The sequence below is a fragment of the Dermacentor andersoni genome, chromosome 1 (assembly GCF_023375885.2).
Source record: "Dermacentor andersoni chromosome 1, qqDerAnde1_hic_scaffold, whole genome shotgun sequence".
Lineage (NCBI taxonomy): Eukaryota > Metazoa > Arthropoda > Arachnida > Ixodida > Ixodidae > Dermacentor > Dermacentor andersoni.
In genome coordinates, this window is record NC_092814.1 from 142,050,671 (window position 1) to 142,067,676 (window position 17,006).

Genomic DNA, 17,006 nt, shown 5'->3' on the forward strand with positions numbered 1-17,006 from the left:
AGTCAGTCATCACCCTTTCCCAATGCGAAGTTTCTTATCCAAGTTGCTCTCCAATGCGGGTTGTCTGCTTTTTTCACGAAAAGATGAAATCATACATTGCTGTCTTCCCACTGCGATGACACACATAATGGTGCACAACAAGTCTTTTGACATCCATGTATTTTACCCGCCGTGGTTGCTTAGTGGCTATGGTGTTGGGCTGCTGAGCATGAGGTCGCGGGATCGAATCCCGGTCACGGCGGCCGCATTTCGATGGGGGCGAAATGCGAAAACACCCGTGGTACTTAGATTTAGGTGCACGTTAAAGAACCCCGGGTGGTTGAAATTTCCGGAGTCCTCCACTACGGCGTGCCTCATATCAGAAAGTGGTTTTGGCGCTTAAAACCCCATAATTTATTTTATTTACATCCATATATTTTCATTTTCGTGGTTGTGTGCGACAGCATCAAGACGATTTTAGAAGTACGAGGCATTCGGTGTGTGCCGTGATAGGAGGCGCTCTTTTGCTTCAAGCTTGAACCTTGATGGGCTGTTTCTCGGCATGGTTGCTAGGGGGCAGGCAATTAGTTGGAGTTGCCAATAACGTCCATTCTGTGAATCCAGCTTCGTCAGCATCACCGAAGAATGGAGGAACAGAGCTGCTGGCTGAAAATACGACATGGATGAGTCACACATTCCGTGAATGGAGACCGTTTTTGCAAAGATTGGAGCGTTATTACATGTGGTTATTTTCACAGATTATATGTGCCTATATTTTTTTTTTTTGCTTCTGGGCTATAGTAATTGAGGATTTGAGTTATTCACTGTCAGGTTATACGCAGGAAAATACGGTACATATATATTTCTTCTATTTTTTTTCTGGGATACCATTTTATTTTTCAGGCCTAGCATGTATTAAAGGGAAGCTGAAGAGTCTGCCGAATTCAATAAGACGCTCATATACGGATGCGGGAACCTTATAAACCATGAAGGTAAAATTTGGGGGGGGGGGATTTTTCACTTAGGAGCGACGCAATCGTCGGTTAAAATTGCGCTGTAGGTCCGCTCCCCGTCGAGCGCAGCGCACTGCTGCTGACGCTGACAATGCGAGTGGAGACCGGAAACCGCGGCGTAGTGACGTCAGCACTGGTGTTCCGCTCCTTCGCAGTCTCCGCGACCGTGCCTGACTGGGCTTATTTCTGCGTGTGTACCGTCCTAATCTACTTCGCTTGACTCTACATTCCTTTGTTTGTGTGTATATAGGAGTGGTAGTTGACGTTCGCAGCATCGATTGAACTTGTAGGCCGATCATGCCGGTGTTCTGTGCAGCCTACGCTTGCACGAACACCAGCGGCCACGGCGATGTTCCGATGTTCCATTAGTTCCTGCAAGACAAGAGCTTTCAGCTAAGTGGGAGGCTGCTGTGAAGCGAAACAACCTCAAGCGTTCAAGGACAACAGTGTTGGGCTCTAACCACTTCCTGACGATTACTACCAGAGTTTATCAATGATGCGTGCTTTGGGTTCTCCTAAAAAGAAAATTTGCACGCTGAACGGAAGGTGCATGTTTATCTCTCACCCTTGACGCAGGTTTCATCGTCAAGCGCCGCGAATTTTCTATTCGCACGTCTGTTGTGAAACAGCCTGCATGCAGCTACCATAACGCAGTGCAAGCGTAAAGTTTGCATGTGTTGGAAAGCCTGCTCACGCCAGGACGCTGCGCTCCCCCTTCTCTCGCACAGATAGAGAAACCGACCATCTCACGTAGCCGATGGTATTCGCCGGTTACGAGTAGCGTGCGGATGGCGCGCTGATGAAGGTTCTATACTACACGTGCTACAACAGCCGGTAAACTTTTCCCGCGTTTAAAGCGTCTGTGTAGATTGCCGACAGCTTTGGGGCAGCGCACAAATGCCGAAGATCGCATCACCGCTTACGTTCTACGAGGAGGCATGCAGAAACATAACACTACAGTTGTTTGCCCGGAAACGTACTCACTGGAACGCTGAATGCAGCTTAGCAAAAAACATACTCGCCAAAGAACATTTCCAACACAAAGAGATGCTAACACTTCGCGTTCGTTCGCGTGAAAAGCAGTGCTTGCACCAGCATTTATTGCTTCTTGGAGAGGCCGGCTCTTGGCAATCGGCTCGTACATGTAGGGAGTAAAGTATAAACCCCTTACAAGTGATCTTGCACGCGACAGCGCGACAAGCGAGGCGATGACTGTCGCATTCACTCGTCGCCTGCAAGCCGAACTCCACGTGAGCGACGGCTTTGAGCAACGACTTCCCGGTATGAGGGCAGCAATATACGCGCCGAAACTAGCGTGACGCATGCTTTATCAATTTAAGTTGATGTATTTTACTGAAGAAGGGGCATAAAATATTTCGGAAGGTCTTGCACTAGGTTCTTATTCTTGCACGTGTAAAATTCAATAGTTTGCTCGTTCCGTGCGACAAACAGTAGTACTTGAGTTATGTACATCCAGTTTCGGCTTCGCACTATTGGCTAGTCACTCATAGCATTTCCGGGCGACGAGCGACGAGTTCTAGATTTCCAGAAATGAGCGATCGAGCGACAACACCGAGCGATCTGTTCAAGTGACGGCCCGTTTTGTTGCTCGAAGCCGTCGCCCGTCACCGTCGCGCGCAAAATCGCTCTCGTGGAGTTTGGAACTCCTCAGAGAAACGCAGGCTCTTGAAATTTTCCATGACCGTCTCGGCAAAACACCACCAAACTACCTTGCACCGTGCTTCGTGTGTAGCGGCAGCAGTCGGTCCGAACGAATACCATTGTTGACGTCACGAGGCGCCCGACCAATCACAGGCGGAAACGAGGCGCACGAGCTGGGTGTGTCTGCCGCTGCACTTTTCGTCGAAATAAAATATGTTTGCGCGTTCTTTCGCTCAATTTCGATGCGATATTCGAATTCAGAGGGTTGAAAACCACGACATACTGCTCTTCACTCATTTTTTCTGGAAAAGCTTTTAGCTTCCCTTTAACCCAGCAGGTTAGTTTTATTCACATATTACAGTCTTGTTAAAATGTCAACCCTGTAATTTGTATTTGAGGCTGCAGCTACGTCTTTTTTTTTTTCTTTCACATTGAAAAAGTCGCTCTGTATGAACCATCATTGCTTCTACTGCTGCAGTGCTAACTACATGCGTATTTATTTTCTTACCAGGAGACATATCTCCAGAGGAGCTTTTCAACATGTTCTTCGGAAATGCCTTTTCAAGTGAGTTATTTTTTTGTGGTGTTTTTGTGAGTGAGTGATTATTTTTTTGTGATATTTTTGTAACTGTAACACCATGTAATTGGCATCCAAACGCTATTTGCCTTTGAAATTTGTAAAGTATCTTGCCCAGTATAAAATGCTTATTTGGTTATAATAAGGCAGACACAATTATAAAGCGAGCATGTAGCTGGTGCACCCCAATAAATGAAAACGTAGTATGCACAGTAATATAAGGTGGTATAACTGACTCAGAAAGTCTAGTTCATTCGTTGCATTTCCGGAAAGAAGGCAACTGCACAAAGGCACCTTCTTATTATTTACATCCAGGCAATATTCATGAACTAGTCTTATACCTCAGTATTTTATTTGTTGCTCTTGTGACACGCTAAGTTGTAAGCAGCAGGGAAATATATTTCAACTTGTTTTGAATCATCGGATCTTTAGGGCTTCAGGTAATCCCTTTGTATCAAATGGTGTAATCAAGTCATACAGGCTTGCTATGTAGGTGTCTTAACCTAGAAAAAAACGTCTCATAATATTTAAAACTAAAATAAATATAAAATAAACATTTAAAACTAAAATTATATTTGGTGAATTGTTTACTTTCTGGCACGTTCCACAACTTTTTTCCACCAACTGTTGGCAAGTCACTTCATTCTCTTGAGGACCCATTGATGATGGTGATCAAAGGCATTCCCTTTGTATTGGCCAGTTTTAACAATATTTTCCCATTTGCAAAAGTTAATTGCTGTGACTTGCAGTGGCCATGCAAAACTAGATCTCTGAAGATATGGCGCAGCCTCTGCCATATTGTAATAACCGAACCTTTTACATAAGACAGGAGGTGGGGTTTGACATTGGGGTTCATGATTTATAAGTAATATGAGGTTAAGGAAAAAGCTCGCATTAGAATAAATATGGTTATAAACCTTGCTTTTTACAGTTAGTGACTGTAAAAATTTTGTTAAGCAAAGCAAAATAGGTATAGCATGAAAACGGATGTGTAAACTGAGAATGCTTTCTTAGTGTCTTTAGAATGGAAACTGTGCGAATAACGGGACAAGAAAGATAGACAGTGCTGACTTGCAACTGAAGATTTATTTTGCATGCATCAAAATATATACAGAGAAAGATCGGGAGTTAGGACCAGGGGTGACAGGATAACAAGCAAAAAGAAAAAAAAAACGAAAAAAAACTATGTTCACAAAACAAAGCTTGTGACAGACGAGGCCAAAAAGCAGGGTAGAAAAATGAATAAAGTAGGAAAGCAAAAAGCTGTTTCCCTGCTAATTTAATTGACCATGTGGGTAACTTGTTTGTGCGAAAAAAAAAAAATACTGAATGTTTGCTCGATCACATGTTCCTTTTGCACTGAATCATGTAGGCTGGTCTTTGTGTCCAAAAGGAAAATGGGCCTTGCTGAACTCTCAAAGGGCTACAGTGTAAGGCAAGGTTGCTGCTTGGGTTGCAACCATGCCACTAACTTATGGACGAAGCTTGTGTATTTTCTAGGATGGTGCTGTGGGGGTCTGTGTTGGTGCTTTGCCTCTCAAGTGCAAAAAGCCTTCGTTCCGTCCACATCCTTGCACTCAAAGCTCGTGAAGTGGAGAATTGTGGCTACAGCCTTAGGGAATGTGATCTTAAGGTCTTGTTGCCACAGAATCTAGGCAAGCTTTGTCCAGAGCTTGGTGGCGTCAGGCTTTCCGAACCACATCCTGCACCGTGCTGCTGAAAAGCTACTCACCGTGTGCCAGCTAAGTGGAGGCCACAGTCCCAAGGAGAACAAGGATAACCGCAGTATTATTGTCACGCCTTGTGTTTGCAGTGCGTTACATTTGTTTAAACTATTCACTGGAAAGGTTGGAGTACGCCATTGTCTTCTCAGCACCACACTATTTGGGACACCTGGGCAGGGAGGGGAACGAAAAGTCAAGGTAGCCTGCTCCTGCGACACAAAGCATGCGACTGTTTTTTGTCCTGGGCTGCATGAAAGTGGTGTGTCGGATACTACTGTCTTGCAATCACTCATACATAGAGCTGATGGAACGGTGCTTCAGTGACCCTTCTCGGGGAGCACGCAAGCTTCCTGAAGGCTACCTAAAGCAGCAACTATGCCTTACACTGTTGCTCTGGCGGATGCCATCCCCTAGTTTAGCCAGACTCTTTTTTTTTTTTTTTTTTGACTTCAAGACCAGCACACACGTGAGATAGTCGAGGCCTACATGATTCAGTGATAGGAAGAGGTTGCCTACGTGGGCAAATAAATTAGCGGCCAAACAGTCTTCTTTCTTTTCCTACTTCCTTAATTTTTTCACACCTTGCTCTCTGTCCTCTTGTCTGTAGTGCCCTTTGTACAAAGAGCTCAAAACCTCATGCAAAGCCAGGCATTGTCACCGTCTCTTGCTGTGGCGCCATCCCTTTTTTTGTTGTTGTTGCCACAGCCAAGGGCATCATGAATAGCACATTGCCTACAAAAATGTGCCTTCATTGTTTGCGAACAGCTGAGCTCTGCAGCAGACATTACACACAAATTAAAGGTTGTATTCTCGATCACTCCGGAATATTTTCACATTTCTGTGATTTAACGTCCAGTGTTCAAATGCCTCACTAGAATGACAGGCATCTTGCCAGTGTGCTCGAGAACTGTGCAGTGTGAAAATAACACCAATGGGAGATGTACCATACCTTTCATTACATCCACTCTTTCCGTTACAGCCAATCACTGTGCATCGAAAGTGATATCGCTGAAAGGGGCAATAGAGAAAATACAACCTCTATTATGGTGGGGGAAGTGTAACCTTGCCAGTACTACAGTAAAACCTTGATAATTCGGACTCGTCCTTTGGTCCCGGCAGATGTATGCGACGAAACTCTTGTTAATTCGGACGTATTTGGCCGCACATTGGTTAATTCGGACAACTCTCAGAGGGCAACAAACGTAATATGCAAAAGAGCAATAACGGCGTTAGCATCTACCGAAACGAATCAGTGGAATTCGAGTCACCATAGTCATCAGTGGAAGTTTTAAGTGAATGACAGCAACGCCAGAACCCTTCATTCTTATTTGTGCCTTTAACGCCTTTATTCTTGCGTTTAGTGCCGTGCATAACACTGCCTTGGCCGCATGCCTTCATGACTGCGTAGTCATCGTCCATGATCGCGTCGATAGCGGCCATGGTTTCGTCCGCAACAGCTGGTTGCAGCAAACAGTAGTTTTGTTTCAAATGGGTACGCTCATCGGCTGCGTGCGTTCATAACTGCGTAGTTGCCATCCATGATCGTGTCGATAGCTACTTTCGTTTCGTCCGCAGTTGTTGCAATTTCGTTTTTACTTGGTGCGTGCTTGGGCCACACGCCTTCAGAACTGCAAGGTAGCCGTCCATGATCGCACCGACAGTGACTGCGGTTTTTTCCACAGGGGTTGTGGCAAACAGTAGTTTCGTTTTTACTTGGTGCAAAGGTGTTGAGGATGAAGAGCACCGCCTCCATCGCAATGGGTGAAAATTCGGTAACACTGCCGAAAAATGTCTTGGATGCAGGCGTGTGCTCTGAAGGAAGTTGCAAGGCCTTCGCCGCTACAAGCACTAATCAGTCACAAGATGACGAGAATTACAGGTTCCGCACTGCTCTTGTGCAAAATATAAACAGGATTTGCTGATTCATTCAGTAAATTAAAGTGCGTTGACAGAGTAAGCATTTGTTTTTCTTGATACCCTTGATAATTCGGCATTCGGTTATTCCGGACATCTTTTTTGGTCCTGTGAAATCCGAATTAACGAGGTTTTACTGTACGTACAAAATAGTGTTCATTACGAAGGGCTTCAACAAACTTGCATCTTTCTGAAAGGGCCCCTAAACAACCTTCAACATTTTTTTGCACATTTCAAACAAACGCGGATATTGTGTAGGAAATGGGGTGACCATCATCTTTTTTTTATTTATTTATTTTATTTTCAAATACTGTTGGCCGTCTTGGCCATAACAGGGTGGGTACAGCAAATGGTGAAGGCAGTAGTGCTACACGCCACGGGAACGCCACAAATTAAAAAAAAAATAATCTCGGGCTCCTTTCATGGCATTTCTGGGGCCTCCTTCGCACATTGTGATGTCAACAGGGCGCTTGCTCCAAGTGACGTTAGCAGGGTAAAAGCTGTCGATTGGTCGGTTGTTGAGGGACGAGAGTACCAGTGTGATCAGAACCGATTGTGTGTTCCGAGAATGGAGAGGGGCTTGCCTGTCGTGTGCCACCAAACCTTTCATGATGCTTTCATTCAGTCATCTGATTAAGGGTGGACAATGGAGGAGCCTTTTTTCTTGGGTGCTGATGCAACTCGTAGCTTTCGCTATACCGCATGGAGTTCTTGAATGTATGTGGCAATTAGAGAGCACGAGTCTGGAGGGTAGCGAAGGAGAGTGAGAAACTGCGGCAGATGCATACTCGTTCATCCGACGCCTGTAACTTTGGTGTTACTGCACCATTCCAAAAAATTTATTGCGGCTCTATGTTCATTGCAGACTAGTATATGTCAGCCACTGTGTAGCTTAATTTTCGAGCTTAAGGTGGTTTAGGGGCCTTTGAAGGCCTGCAAAAGGCTACGTTCGCACCAGCTAAGGCTATGCACTGAGGAAAGTGATTGAGAGATCAGATGGAGCAGTTAGCTCATTATTATATGGTGAAGAGTTCAACAAAAACTCTTCTGGTTAGGTAGTATACTTTATATAAAAAACACAAAGGCTCTTAGTCACAGGCCAAGTTGAAAGTTGACGTTTGGGCTCTTTCTTCAAAGTGAAAAAAACGAAGGGTGGGACTCTTGTACCAATTGCGCCATTTCTTTACAAATGCAATTTCCTGCTCCAAACTGCACCATATATAGAAAATTGACCGAAATAATGCCACACTGCACCAGAATGGCCTCGGCATGTGTGCTCCGGCAGTGGCAGCGAATAGTGAGCGGATTCGTTCTCTGAAAAAGAGTGCAGCCATTGACAGTCCGCACACTGTGCAATGGTGCTTTTCCTGCACAGTCTCTCATAATTTATGCACTTATAACACTGCACCTTTCGGCACTTCCAGCAAGTGGCTGACGTGCGCTTGGCCTCTTTCGGCTGTCGTCACTGCTGTCGGAATGGCCAGGGCAGCTGTATTTAGTGTTTGCTGGAATATGGTTGAGTGGGCTGAGCAGTGCAGTGCTCCCTAGCTGAGACGCAAAACAAAGAAACGTAGATTTGAGTGCGCTGCGAATGAACTAGAACCTTTTTTTTAACTGTTTTGCCCTCACGTCCACTCTTGTTGCCACTGTGACCTCTGGTTTTGCTCGTGTACCATTGGCATGAATAGAAATGCGTACTGTAACGAACACCTTTTTTGTGTAATTACAGTCAACGACTGATTTTTTTGGACATGCCCAATAATTCGGACCCTCGTGGAACTGCCGTGAGAGTCAAATGTATGAGCACATCTGGAATTTCATACGCAAAACTTTTTGCCGTCTGATTTACCCGACGTTTTCGCTGCGATTGCAGGTCAGAAACAGCATTAATCGAAGCCACTCCCATTTGTATTGTATCACAGCCTCGAACCGGCACTTTCACACACCGATTCGCTGGCAGCCACCACTGTGGGAACACTAGGCCCAGCTGCTTCAGACATTCGCTGCCAAGCTTTTCATTGTTCGGTGCCCTTATTTTCATTAAAAAAATTTGCCAGTGTCCGCAATGGCGTCGACTCCACCTTTGTAATACTGACCGATGGCTTCGAAGCGCAGAAAGCATGCCATGTTGCATAATGCCAATTTCCGAAAGTCGGCTTCACCGCAATACAGCAGTGTTACGCGGTCAAGCATGCGCAATGTACTGCGGTGAAGAATACTAAGAGTGTAAAGGGGCAACTGTCACGAGACATGGTATGTCAGGGTGTCTACCAAGTTGACATTTCCAAATTCCCTGAGTGACACAGAACTTTGTGTTATGTCAAGACGGGCTGTTACCATGTCGCCCGATGCTGTCACTCTCTAGTAATCATGCTAAAAAATAATAAAAAAAGACAAGCTCAAAAAAATACTCAAGCTTCTTCAAAGAAAAAGTGGCATGCTTCCTTTCCCATTCATTCCTCAATGCATAGGTCCTTTGTGTTCTTGTCCTCCTTCCACTGCGCATTCGCCACACGGACCATTTGAAGCACCCTCTTGGACTGTTGTACAGTCAACGTCCGATTTTTCAGACTCCCTAGAGACCACGAAAACATCCGTAAATCGGGCAGTTCGAAAAAAATGAATGCATGTCTTTCACTGAATCCCCTTAAGGGCTCAAATCACAGGCACATCCGAAAAAAACTTTGGAGGCTTGCCAGTACACTTATCAGTCATATCGGGGCTCCTACTGGGACATGAGATGGCAGGTGCAAGCGTGTATAATCGAGGAATATGAAGTACATCTCGTGACAATTGCCCCCGTCCCACGCTTGTTATGCTTCACCGCAAGTATTTTCGGGTATGCTTCACAGCGTAACATTTCTGTACTAAGGCGAAGCTGACTTTCGGGAACCGGCATTATGCAACGCGTCGTGCTTTCAGAGCTTTGAAGCCAATCGCAAGGACCGCAAAGGCAGTGTCAGTGCCATTGCTGACAGCGGCGAATTCTTTCAATGAAAAGCACTGTATCGAACGGCAAGAAGCGTAAGAGCAAACGTCGAAGCAGCATGGCCTAGCATTGCCGCGGTGATGGCTACCGGTGCCAGCATATCTGCGTGTGAGAGCGCCGGTTCAAGGTGGTGAGGAAATCAAAATGACGGAGGTGGTGGCTTTGATTAATGCCGTTTTGGACCTGTGGCCATGGCAAAAATTCTGTCAAATCGGACGGCGAAGGGTTCCTGTGTCCGAAATTTCAGTCGTTCTTATAGATTGACTCTATGGGGTATGTGGTGGTGCCGCAAAGCAGTCCGAATCATTGGGTGTCCGGAAAGTCTGTCATTGGCTGTACACTCTCAACTCCTCCAGGTGACGACATGGTTCAAAGACCATTCGTTACGATTCCTCTCTGTTACTTGCGCCAGCATTACCGTGACTTTAGCTCCCTCTCAATAAAATTAGTTAATTTTTCCTGATAGAAGCACAGATTGCCCAAGTTTTCCCTGAGTATTTCCAGAGTACTCAAAATCCCTGAGAATTTTCGGTTGTCCTGGTTGGTAGGCACCCTGTATGTATTCCTCAATTATACACCCAGGCACCCGCCATCTTCTGTTGAAGTTCGAGCTACAATGCATCTAATAAGTGTACTGGCAGGCCTTCAGAGCTATTTCGGGCGTGCCTGTGACGTTGTAAGCTTTTGGGGCAGTAAGGTGCATGCATTCATTTTTTCAATGTTTGCATGGCTCCTAGGGAGCCCAAAAAAATTGGACGACTCGTAGCTAGTTTCTGAGCGTGGAGTATTACGATGTGTACGTTTCAAAGTCTGAATTCAGCCATTGTTACAAATGTTCTCAGCGTCACCTAAACTGGAAACGAACTAACGCATTGGAGTAGTCTTGGAATGGTTTGCGTTTGAATTTGTGCTGATGGTGCCTTCATGTGACTATTTCCTGTGTAGAGTAGAACCACCTCATAAACCTATACCTAGAAAGGGAATGATAAAGTATGTGGCTATACAGTAGTTAAACAAGTTAGGGCTAACTACAATGCTTTCTTTTATATCTGTTTTTTTTTTTCAATATGTTATGTTGGCATAATTTTGGCTTCAAGCTTAGTACCCTATGCCACCTTTGTCAACCAGATAAGTCGCAGTGTGAGATCATGCTAGTGAGTTATTACTTAAGAAAGGTGTTCTAATTTAGGATTTTTTGTTTGCATTTCATGTGTTTGTGATGGTACATCTGCTTACATACAAAGGTGTAGCAATAATTACATTATGGAGATGAAGTGCTGGCCAAAGCTTTGATTTCATGGAATGTGAAAGAATCCTGCATTAGCGAGGCACGCGCTCGGCGGGTTCAGCAGGCGGGCATCTCTGTCTCCAGGGCTGGTATAAAGCAAAACTATTCCAGTCTGTTTTTGGGCCCGTAAGGGAGAGGCCTGAGCCATTTTAACCTATCTCGAAGGGCTAATGGAGGATTTGGAATGCAAGCAGAGTGGAATAGTTTTACGTTATACCAGCCCAGGGTCAATTGCGGCTGGTCTGTGGTGACACAGGGTGACCAAGAAATTGTTATCGCGTCGACTGGACTGCATAATTTGAGAACATTTTGCGGTGTCATCATGAGCGTTAGCGCGGAAGTATATAGTTGGAATGTAGTGCCACCGATGTTTTCGGCTTTACAGGAAACCATGCACCGTGCCGCCGTTCGACCCACTCTTCCACATTCTGGTACGCTGCAGCTGCAAAGCGCGCTTCTACCGTCCCGCTTGATAATTGGCTTGCGACAAGGCGAAACTATTTCTATTTAGAAATTGCATTTGGTAAACCACAGCAGTTCATAACTCTGGTTTCTCTGTATGGTCTCTTGGTGAACTGCATTACCAGGCACTTCATCTACACTGTCGAGACATCAAAAGAAAAATGCATTTTTAAAAAATGTTTTGGGCTACATTTGGAAACTTTGAACTCAATATTGCAGAATGCTTGTTCTTGTGATTGCCATCACTAATTAAAATCCACAGGCACTATTACCAAAATTTGCATGTGCTAGACGGTTTGAGTATCAATCTGCTTCAAAATTCAACTTAAAGGGCCCATCACAATGTCTGGCCATCTTGAGCTGACAAGCGCAGAGCATACATTGCGTGATAACGGTCATGCCTGCAAAGCATTACATTTCTACACGCCATGGAAAGATCTGAAATTTCAAACCCATTGCCGTTTCCCCTTCCCCGTGCGTCCGCCATGCTCGATATATTGAACAGTGCAGTGATAGCGAAAAATTTCGGTATAGCCAGAATTCAATATAAAAAATCGCGTAAAAAATGCATCAAAGACTTCTGGAAATCAATCAATGAACCAAGGGTGCAATCGAGGATTGTTGTTTGGAGCGTGGGTTAGGTTGCCTAGGCCGTGCCGGCTTCGTCAGCCGGGAGCGCGTGGTGGATTGCGCCAACGCCTCCTCTAACTATAGGAGGCATTAACCTAGGCCGCCCCGACTTCGTCAGCCATGCGAAGTCGGCGCAGCCTAGGCCAGTCGTACGCACCACAACCAAATGCGCGCTCCGAGCAACGTTCCCCGATCGCGCCCCATTTGTGGTGCAGTAAATACTCACTTGAAGTTTCACACAACGTATTTATTTATTTGGCAGAAAGTACTGCTGCAGTGTAGCCTGCTCTTATTGGTAACCGCATTTAAACACGGAGTCCTCAACATAGTCTAAACGATCCACAAGCGATAGGCTGGTGCCTTCTATTGCGCGACAGTAGCGGCGTAGCAGGGCCAAAGCAGCTAAAGCCTCAGTTGAAGTCGGGAGTGGGGTAACATCAGCGCTTATGGGATCAACCTCGGCAGCGCCTTTGTTTGGCCGCTACTCCTGCTGCGATCTCCACGTCCGTCAGTCGAAGCATTTTGAAACACTGTCAATAACAAAGTGTTAAGTGGCATCTGCTAAGGCATCTGTGAGTGAGCCCAGTGAGCACGCGCTGTTACGCATCATTGTGGATGCAAACCGCCAGTCCTCACGAGACGCGGCAGACGCACAGCGCAGCACCAAGGTGGAGTCAGTGCGCCAAATGTAATACGTCGTTGACGTTGTCGAACTAGCCAAGCCGCCACGTGCGTACGCCGAGCAACGTTCAAATGGCGCCCTCGATGTGTGCAGCTATAGTGTGCCGCAGTCTAGAACGCCCATCGCACCACCGCTATCTTGGAGAGTGTTGCGGGAAAGCTCACCGCCTGTCAACAGAGCGCATGGCGAAGTTCGATATATCCATTTTACCTCCGACCCCGTTCGAAATAGAAAATTAAAGTACATCCGATTTTCCAGGTGATATAGAAAGTGTTCGATATACGCAATAATTCGATATATCTGTTTTCGATATATCGAGGTTTGACTGTATTTCTATCTCTATTAATGAGCTGACTTGAAAAATTTTTGTGGTGGAACGCTCCCTAGAGGACACGTAACAACTCCCATTGTATAACCAAAATTTGCTATGGAACCTGGTGAGGGGCCCTTTAACACGTTGGTTAATACAACACTCGTCGTGGTTTCGAAGTGCACTACCCTATTCCATTACTCTGCCAAAATTAAGATTGGCCTGCTGCAAGGTACTTCAAAATAAAACTTTTTGTACTCTAATTTGCTCCAAAATGAAATTTAGTGCGCCTCAAGCAGCTCCAAAATGAAATTTAGTCTGCTTCAAGCTGCTCCAAAATACAATTTTGTCTGCTAGAAGCTGTTCCAAAACTCAACTTACTCCAGAAATTGCTCCAATCTGTCTTTGGGCAGTCCTACCACTGAAAAACACGAGGCTTTCATCCGTTTTTAAGCAAGCAGCAATGTGATGTAATGATTGGGAATGCATTATAAAACTGCAATAGTACAGAGCTTCTATATATATATATATACACACACACATACACATACCGTATTTACTCGCTTTTACTCGCATAATGATCGCACTTTTTTTTTTCTCGAAATATATGTGCAAACTTGGGGGGTGCGTTCATTATGCGGGGTAAAATTTTGAGCGTTTTTCTTTTTTCACGGCCACCTCTAAAAAAGTCAGTTTCGCCCAAAATGCGAGCCATCGATTGCGGTAGCAAATATTCAGCATGCACAAAGGTATGAGCCGCCATCGACTTGGCATCCGACACAGATTGCTTTGAAGATAGGGCGCGTCGCTGGAGTAAAACGCCGCGCCACCCAACTACTCCCTTCTTCCCCACCCTCCCAGCGCCACGTGCGCGACGGAAGACTGCATGTTTCCTTCCCGCTTTCCTTGCTTGTACGCGGGAGATTGAGCTGCGATCGTCGGCACCCCTAGGGCGCAGTTGTGCAATACGCAGTTGCTGCCAGAGTACAATGACCCCCCCCCCCCCCCCCCCCCCGGGGCCTTTTGTGCGACGAAAGACGGCGCACGAGATTGAGCCCGCGATTGTCTGCTGCTCTCGCGCGCTTTCACTCATTGCACCATGCGGCGTGCAGTGGCAGCGGTGGCAGCGGCAAAAATGCGCCTGGAGCGTCCATACAACTGCTTTTGCAATAAAAGTAGGAGACATGGTAAGATTCGGCGTTCGACATCGCGTCGGACACAATCGCACCTGCAGGATACCATATCAGACGCCGAATCATACCGCGTGTCTCCTACTTCTCTGCAGCAAGTTCAGGGTGCAGTCATTATGCGAGAAAAAGAAAAAAAAATACTTCTCGATTAGAAAAGTGGGGGCTGCGTTCATTATGTGAGTAATGTTCATTATGCGAGTAAATATATATATATATATAATACCATATTTACACGATTCTGAGCACTCACTTTTTTTCCCAATCGTCCCACCCAAAGTGAAGGGAGGTGCTTAGATTTGAGAAATCTAAAATGACCTCCCCCCTCCCACTTCTTGTTGTGGCGATATTTGACAAGACGGGCACGAGAAATAACATTTTCTATGGCAAATATTCAAAAGAAAAATGCCTAGGTGCGGACAGTGAACTCACCACTTTTGCCTGATACTCACTCTCACTGCCACTCGAGTCCGTCGCCCCGCTTGAGCTGCCGCTCTCAGTATCCCACAGCAGGTAGTCTTCCGTTACCATGGCACTCCAATGGCTCCTGCTCGACGACAGCGTGAGCAAGCGCACTTGGTGACCTTGCTACATGCTCTTCCTTGCTAAAAAGGCGGTGCTTAGATTCACATGCAAACTTCCCTAATTTTTTTACGGAAATAGGGGTGGAGGTGCAGTGCTCAGAATTGCGAAAATATGGTTTGTGTGTGTGCGTGCGTGTGTGTGTATGCATGCATGTATAATGGTGCTGGCTAGCACACCTAGGGTTAGTTCTAGTAGATAACACATAAATACCCGAGAAATTGGATTGGAAAACAGCGCCATGGTAGCTCAGTTGGTAAGAGCCATAGAGTTCCTACAATAATTACTAGAGGGAACTCTGGCGCTGTAATTGTTCAGCCACCATGAGAATGATGGGAAGTACATGGATTTAATCTTCGTGCTTATGGATTCAGACGTTCTTCTGGCTTTGTTTATTATGCTTTAAATGCCTTCGTTGTTGTAAATTTCAGAGCAATAGATACTTTTTTCAAAGTGCAGAAGATGCTGTGAACACGCACAATCGCTGCTAAGTGCAACGGTTCAGCTTGTCGAGGTGACCAAATTGAAACACGCCAAGCCTCTCAAGGCACTGGCTTGCCTGTTATACATTACATGAGGGTGTTTTATGTTGCTTGCCCACGCATGCATTCGTGGCATAATGGTTTCAGTGTCGGGCTTCTGTGCTAGAGGTCGAATCCTGGGTTCGAATCCTGGGGTCGGACAATTTTAATAATGTTTATTTAGTTATTTTTTATGCAACACTTTCTCGAAAATGATGAGTTTACAAAATCACAAAACCGTTTGAAGCCAGAAGGACGAAGTTTAGGCAAATCCCTGTACTTCCAATAGTTCCCAGCTGGCTGAACTCCCGTAGACACTAGCACCAGAGTTCCCTCCAGTTATTATTGTATGAAACTCTATGGTAAGAGCATTGCACGCATAATGCAAAGACATGCGCTCATATGCCACCTGCAGCCAGTTTTTCATCCACCTTCATTTCCTTTTATTTATCATTTCTTTATTTTTATATAAAAACTGCAGTTAATTACCACTGTGCTCTCCTTGGCGTCCTTGTTTCTTGGCTTCTTATGATGTGATTAATTAAAATCTGGCCCCTCGGTTCCCTTTCTTCTCATTCACTACATAGTGAGGATCTCGAATCCGGCACCTTTGATGCCTTCAGGTAGCATATGTGGGCTTATTGGCCAGTTGCCTTCACCCAAAAAGTTCACGTAGCTGTGATGCCTGCGGCAGAAAGGATGTTCCACATCAGCCACCAAGGCTGTGAGTGGTGGTGCTGGCTAGCACACCCAGAGTTACCTCTAGTTGATAAGACATAGATCCCCCAGGAAATGGATGGGAAAACGGCGCCATGGTAGCTCAATTGGTAAGAGCAATGCATGCGTAATGTGAAGACGTGGGCTTGTATCCCACCTGCAGCCAGTTGTTTTTTCGACTTTCATTTCCATTTATCATTCTTTTTTTCATTTAAGAACTGCAATTAATTGCCCCTATACTGTCCTTAGTGTCACTGTTGGCTTCTTATGACATAGCTAATAAAAATTGGGCCCCTCAGTTTCCTTTCTTCTTGTTCATTATATATATATATATATATATATATATATATAAAACTTGGTCTGCATAATCTTCATCTCGTATATGTTCGAGTATGAAAACTTTGGACATTTGATGCACCTAATCATGGCTTCGGTCCTGAAGTGTGGTGCAAAAAGTCGCAGGCACCTCCTATCACCATCGTCACCAGGTGCTGCGATGGAAATGGACAACTGAAACAATAAACGCCCGTGGCTGCGGTGCTAAAACATTTGCTGAAGCCTGCATGCCGCATAGCATGCCAGTTACTACCTCCGTCATATTCCTGTTTTCTTTTCCTTGCTGCACAGTGGTAGCACCACAAAGGTAGCAAGTGAGAGTGATTGTGGCTGCCAAGGCTACCACCAACTGTGCCACGGTGTGACACTTGAGAGCGGACAAAGTGGGCAGCTGGGGTTGTCGGGGCTGGCCATGAAATAGACCAACCCCGAC

General features: G+C 45.5%; 1 protein-coding gene across 2 annotated transcripts in view; it reads left to right on the forward strand.

Moving 5' to 3' along the window:
• Nucleotides 1-17,006, forward strand: part of LOC126544616 (dnaJ homolog subfamily B member 14) — a 93,468-nt gene that overhangs the window by 27,736 nt on the left and 48,726 nt on the right. For both annotated transcript variants that reach the window (XM_050192053.3, XM_055062104.2), the window contains exon 4: nt 3,166-3,219. In XM_050192053.3, coding sequence (XP_050048010.1) covers nt 3,166-3,219 — 54 coding nt within the window. The remainder of the gene's footprint in view (nt 1-3,165; nt 3,220-17,006) is intronic.